The 7,109-nt window shown below is 30.6% G+C and overlaps 1 protein-coding gene across 1 annotated transcript; it reads right to left on the bottom strand.

The window, feature by feature from the left end:
* Positions 1 to 1,918: 1,918 nt before the first annotated feature.
* On the bottom strand, positions 1,919 to 4,416 carry LOC140974487 (plant UBX domain-containing protein 1-like). Its single transcript, XM_073437962.1, has 7 exons — positions 4,210 to 4,416; positions 3,443 to 3,539; positions 3,295 to 3,363; positions 3,108 to 3,175; positions 2,854 to 2,983; positions 2,632 to 2,736; positions 1,919 to 2,276 (listed from the first exon to the last, which is right to left on the bottom strand). Exons 1-7 carry the CDS (start codon positions 4,357 to 4,359, stop codon positions 2,083 to 2,085), a joined length of 813 nt encoding a protein of 270 aa, XP_073294063.1. The 5' UTR covers positions 4,360 to 4,416; the 3' UTR covers positions 1,919 to 2,082.
* Between the last annotated feature and the right edge of the window lie 2,693 nt (positions 4,417 to 7,109).

The following is a 7,109-nucleotide window of genomic DNA, read 5'->3' as shown; positions in this document are numbered from 1 at the left end:
AATTATTCAATAACATATATTATTTCACAGCTTATTTTTCTTCGATTAAATTCAGCAATCATAACATCATATTTAATTTTTATGTTTCTTTTCATCGTCAGATTTGATTTTGATTAATCTCTTTGATGCTTGTGTGTTTTTTTACTATGATCTCCATGTTTTGTTTATTTGAGTCGTTCACGATTTGGGTCTAAAAACAATTGGAAAAAAATAGAGTGATTAAAATAGATATGATGTATATATTAATTTTAAAATTATTGATATAATTACTTGAAATAAAAATTATGAGAAAATACAAGAAAATTCAAGAGCATATAATATATTAGAAAAAAACTCTCTCGAGATAAGGGATGTAGATATATATTTTATTAAGGAGGCAAAAAAAATTCAAAATAATTCATAATCGAAAAAGTCCAAAATATAACGGTATTTTTTCCTTTAAAAAAAACTAATGGGACACATCGTAATTTTTAGATACAAATATTAATATTTCAAATGTTACTAAATGTTTTTAAAAAATTTAAGTCATAACATCATAAAAATAAAAATATAAAAAAAAATATGCATATATTTACATAATTCTAAAACTAATTTAGAATATATTTATATCACACACAAAATATATATAATCATTAAAAAGTAATATATAGAAAAACAAAATTTTGAGTACTGTCGAATATTACAAAAAACAATTAAGCTACAAAAAATATGTCGCTTTATCAAAAGTTATAACCGGGGTAACAAAGTAACGTTAACTAAAATATTTTAAAATCGTAAAACAACTCAAACGTCACATTTCGATTGTTCTACCTTGCATAAACAATTATTGCACCTAACAAATATGATATGGATGTTATTTTACATTCTAGAAATCATTTCTCTAAATCAAATTTATTCTCACTGATCAAATAATTTCATCGAACACAGTAATTTTAATTATTAATAATAATTTAAACACAAATATTAATTATTAGGATGACCACCCTATGCCCTCACCTATGTTCTATTAAATTACAATCATAGTAATAATGCACCATGAATTGGTTAATATAACTTAGTAAATTTAATAAGTGAGTAATATTAAATAACAATTTTGTTATTTTGAAATGTGAAAAATAGTTTTTATATATATAAATTCATCATATATAATGATAAATTAATTAATACGTAGAAAAGAGAAAAAATTGTTTTTTATGTATGTAATGTAAAGCGAGTTATATATCCATACATGGTACAAGGTTTTCTACCTCCGCAATGAGAGGTACAAGTAGCAAAATCACAATTAAAAAATAATTTCAGAAAAATATTGAAAAAATGCAATCACATAATAATTTTACGTTAAAAAAATATTCTTAGAAATAATCTTTAACATATTTCAATATCTATAACATATATGATGCTTCTTAGTTCATATTTTAAAATCAACTTATTATAAAATTGACGTATTTATATGTAAAATAAAAGATAAGATAAGATATAAATATTAAATATTCATTAGCAATCATAAAAAAATACACTCATTTTAGTAACAAATTTTAGTAGCAACAAAGAAAAATAATGGGTAAATTGATAAATTCAATATGCATTAATATTCAAAGGCATTTAAGATAGACAATAAATTACAAAAGAACCCATAAAAAACTATTGATTTAATTTGCTAAATAAATTAAATGAGCAAGGGTATATTAGAAAATTCACATTAATATTCAAAGGTATTTAAGATATAAATTAAATTACAAAAGAACCCATAAAAAAACTATTGATTTAATTTGCTAAATTAAATGAACAATGATATATTAGAAAATTCACAATTAGAAATCATATATTTATATGTATGTTAGATTATTTAACAACTTCTTTCGATTATTCACTTACTATACTTTAAGCATCGTGAAGTTAATGGGTGATAACAGCAATATTATTAAACTTTTCATAATTTATATATATATGAAAAAGATTGCAGCAGTAATTTGCAAGTATAAAGGTATATTACAATAAATTTATCCACGGGCAGCACATAGCAAAGGATATTATCAACCATATTTGGACTGATCGTCCATGTAAAACAAGAAATAACAGATTTCACATTTTCAACCACTTTGGCTTGATCTTCTTTTTGTCGACCGGTTTTGGTTCCGAATCAACTGGTAGGCTCGTGGAGACAAGTTTGGGTGTAGGCTGGGTAGATTCTGCTTGCTCCGATATCGATTCCAAACCTAGCAGGGACATGATGTCCTCTAGCAGGAAGGGTCCAGGCGCTAAAATTTCGTCACCACCTGCGAGAATATAAAAATGAAAACGAAGTCCTGGTGCGTGGTTGAATGACGCATAAAGGAAGATGTTGCTTGGAAAAATATAGAGCTCAAGCGCAATACAATTATGCATGTCGTTTTTTTCACAAAAATAAAGATTAAACACCAAAAGTCTGGTTACCCCGGGTGCAGGGTCTTTACCAGCAAACCGTTTTAGCATTTGGCGAAGAGACATTGGGTTCTTTTACCATATCGTCATTGAATTATGTGTTCCATGTTGGCCAAATATATGCTCCCATGATCTTAATTAATCATTGTTGTCACAGTATTATCGAAAGAGACTATCTTGGGATTGTGGCAATGACAACAGAAAACACACCTTTTAGTGCATCACACGCAAAATACACAATTGCACCAGGTACAAAACCAGCAGAATAAAAATCCTGGGACATGTCTGTTATTTGCCTTTTCGGAGGTGTCGTATCTGTAGATAAAACCACATCTTAAAATTAGTCTCTTCAGCTTACCAGGTGTGTATGCTTCTCCATAAAATGAGGAGATAAACCAAATGGATATAATATATGAAGTAATTTATTCATACATAGATAAAATGGCAATTGGGGATCCACGAGGACTTTTCTAAGAAGATCGATTAAGCTTTGAATTATCTCAGATGGATGAAATGTGACCTCCAACGTATGATTATCAGGAAACCGTATCCTTATTACTGCCTGCAGAGAATAAACAAATAGTTGGACACCGGACAATAACTTATGTATCAAAAAGATAAAAGTAAAATGTAAACGATCTTAAATCCAAAAGATCGGCATTGCCATAAAAGAAACTACTCCACACCTTTGTTATCCTTGACCTACGAGCAGCCTCTTCTGCATCGCGTAACTTTTTTGTCTTCAAATGTTTATCTGCACCAGATTCAAGTTTCCACAACAAAAAATAACTAGAATGTTAAACACGCTATTCAGAATATCTGTTACTTTAGGGATTTATCATGCACGTAATAGATTATTATCTTGCATATCACCTTCTTTCTTTGTTGCCAAAATCCGGTAGTAGTCCTCTGGTGTAAACTCATAAAAGTCCTCTGCCTCCTCTGAAAGAAAGTAACAAACCACCAAATAGCCACCGAACTCAAAATTATGAGAATGTGAATGTGTTGATGTGGGCCCTACCAATGTTGGAAGCATTTGCAGGGGTCGCAGTAGCTGTTGATGTTTCAAACACACGGATGTCTCGTCCATATTTTTCTTTTGCAAGTGCAAGCCTAGCCTTTGTAAACCAAATATGAACATCTTAACACTAGAAGATCATATCGAATAGCTAAATGACATGGAGCTTCACAATAATGCCCAGAAAACGCATATAAAGTGGCTGAAAGGAAGCAACATCGCCCCAGAAACTATCGATAGATACTTGAAATAAAAATTCAAAGAGAGGGGCGGCAGTCAAATAATGAAATAAGTAACTCACACGTTCTCACATCCAGCTCATGCCATAATGTAAAAAACAAGTTCTTTGGGTTTCTAACATCTGAAAGGGACTTCATCACAGATCCTAAACCTTAAGTTTTGATATTTTACGGACCAAGATAGGTCGTCCAGCAACCCAATCAATCGGACAAAAATACTTCAAAATCCATGAAATCACAATCCTGGTATTCTAAAAAGGTATTTACAACCATAAATTTCCACTCAGAATCAAGCGTTTCACGTGTCAAACAATAAAAGGAAGCTTCTTGTACCGTCTTTGCAATCAATGCACACAGAATCATTCAGCAACACACAAGCATGAAGAAAGAAACAATAAATCCAGTATCATTCATTCGAATTTCCCAAATAAACCTCGAAAAGATCAGAAACACTGACTAAAAACCAACAAATTCAAGATCCCAAATCAGAGTGTATATATATATATATATATATATATATAATGAATTCACCTTAGCTGATTCAGATTCCATTGATGAAAAAATTATAAATCTTCTGCGTTTTGAAACCGGTGAGGAATCCACAGTCATCACCACATACGAAACTCCAAAGGGTTTGCGTGATGCAGATGTACAGGGACAAACTCTATCTCGGCAGTGCATATTTGTTGAACCCAATAACGATTTGGTCTGGGCCTTCTATTGAGCTTTCCCAGTTTCCTCAAGCCCTATTACATTGGAATGATGTTAAATATGAAAATAAAGAGTTCTTTTTTATTAATATATAGTAATTTGCTACGGACGGACTTCGTACATAAACAAAGACAAAAGTTAATTAGATTCGCTAAAAGTAAAAATAAGAAATCTGTTTCGACATGAAATTGATATATCCATATATTTTGGAGTAAAACTCCATAAATAAACCAAAAATAAATCAATTATGTTGTCATAATATTTTGTTTGATAATTTGAGATTACAATATATTAGGTAATAAAAGGGGCGGGTCGGGTCGGGTATTTGTTGAAGGATTGTGTGTTGGAGAGAGAACCAATTACATCTCCAATGACAGCACTCAAAAAAACAATTAAGTTGTCCTTTTCAATTTCCATAATAAATGTAAAACAAATACGCGGAACAAATATTAATATTGTTGAAATATTATTTAAAAATGTGTTAAATATTTGTGTTGAAAATGTGAATGTTGAATGTTGAAAATTAGGTAAAATTAGGTGTTGAATATTGAAAATTAGTGTGTGATGATGTAGGTAATGATGTATTTTATTTTTGGATTATTTGTAAAAATTTTCTATAAATAGATCTCTCATTTGTGAAGAAAATCACAATTGAGTTGAGAGAAAAATATTATAAAGTGTGTAGTGTGATAATTTTAAGAGTTTGAGATTTTTACTTTTTACCGTAAATTTTTACTTTTTCACAACACGTTATCAGCACGAAGCTCTAAAAGTCCTCCATATTTTTCCAAGCTCCGAACAGAAGAAAAAGGTAACAAAAGTAATAATATTTATTTTACTGTTATTTATTTATTGTTTATATATGTAATATATAATATAATGTTATTGTTAGAAATAATAAAAATAATTTTTTCAAAAACTTGTTATAAATCCTGGGAGGATGTTAAGACGACATCCCACACTCCCGGTAAGGGATACGACAAGTATAAAAGCCTATAAGGTTTTTTAAACAAAATAACTTATGACACCTAATTATAATAATGTGATATGATATACATAATTATTTAAATATGACTAATATTATATACACCATATTATTACCATAAAATTATACAAATACATACATTTATTTTCTTATACACCAACGGTAATAAACGGTAACAAAACGGCTAGTTTTTGCTCTATAAATACAATCTCACAAATACATTCAATCACTCCAACTTTCTCTTCTTCTCTAAAAATTATTCTTCATCAAATTTTCGAAGAAAAAAAGAAGATGGCTTTCACGAGGTTATTTTTAATTATTTTGGTTATCATACTCACCAGTCTTGTATTTATCGGAGAATATCCTCCTCGTGTGTTTTCTTTATTTTTACGAATACTTGTACTTGTTGTTTATCCATTACTTTGTATTGCAATATTCATTAACTAATAAAATGCATCGTAATTTTTAGTACCACCATGGCAAACTTGGCAAAGCTCGAATTCATCGCTCTTGATATTACTGGGAAAAACTATATGCCATGGACTCTTGATGTAGAAATGCATCTTGAGTCATTGGGTCTAAGCGAGACCATTAAAGAAAATGGTATATCTTCATCACAAGAAAAAGCAAAAGCTATAATATTTTTACGACGACACCTTGATGAAGGTTTAAAATGTGAATATCTCATCGAAAAAGATCCCATGGCTCTGTGGAAAGGATTAAAAGAGAGATTTGAACATATAAGGGAAGTTATACTTCCGACCGCCCGTGATGAATGGAATATGTTAAGATTCCAAGACTTTAAAAAAGTCAGTGATTACAATTCAGCGATGTATAGAATAATCTCGCAGTTAAAATTTTGTGGACATGAGGTTACAGAATCGGAAATGCTTGAAAAAACATTTTCCACGTTTCACGCATCAAATATAACACTACAGCAACAATATAGAGTGCGTGGATTTGCGAGATATTCTGAACTCATCGCCTGTCTTCTTGTGGCGGAAAAGAACAACGAGCTATTAATGAGAAATCATCAGTCCCGACCCACTGGATCAACAGCATTTCCAGAAGTAAATGCTGTAAGTAAAAATGAATTTAAACCTGGAAACCAAAATCAAATTCAAAGACAAGGTTTTGGTCGAGGTCGAGGTCGAGGTCGTGGACGTGGACGTGGACGAGGAAGTGGTCGTGGTCGTGGACGCGGCCGTGGTTTTGAAAATAATCGAGATAGTTATTTCTATAACTCATCTCAAAATAACGTCCCAAACCATCCACAGAAAAGGCATCAAGAAAACATGAGTGTTAATGAAAATCACTCGAAAAGATTTGAAAGTTCTTGTTTCAGATGCGGTACTCCAGGACATTGGTCTCGTATTTGTCGAGCCCCTGAGCATCTTTGCAAACTTTATAAAGAATCGATAAAGGGGAAAGAAAAGGAGACCAACTTCACTGAGCGAAGTGACCGTTTGAGTGATTCAACTCATTTTGATGCTGCTGATTTTATGAATGATTTCTCTGGAAATGATCAATATGTTGGTGGGATAGAAATGAACAATATTGATGCTGCAGATTTTCTCAATGATTTCTCTGAAAATGAACAATATAGTGGTAGAATATAAATGTACAATAATTTATTTTTCATGTATTTATATGATAATGTTTTATTGTACAATTATGATATGTGTTATATTTAAATATGTATTGTCATTAATTTTTTTTCATTGCATATTTTTTG

Source organism: Primulina huaijiensis, chromosome 3 (assembly GCF_012295235.1).
Source record: "Primulina huaijiensis isolate GDHJ02 chromosome 3, ASM1229523v2, whole genome shotgun sequence".
NCBI lineage: Eukaryota > Viridiplantae > Streptophyta > Magnoliopsida > Lamiales > Gesneriaceae > Primulina > Primulina huaijiensis.
This window is presented reverse-complemented; position numbering and strand designations above follow the sequence as displayed.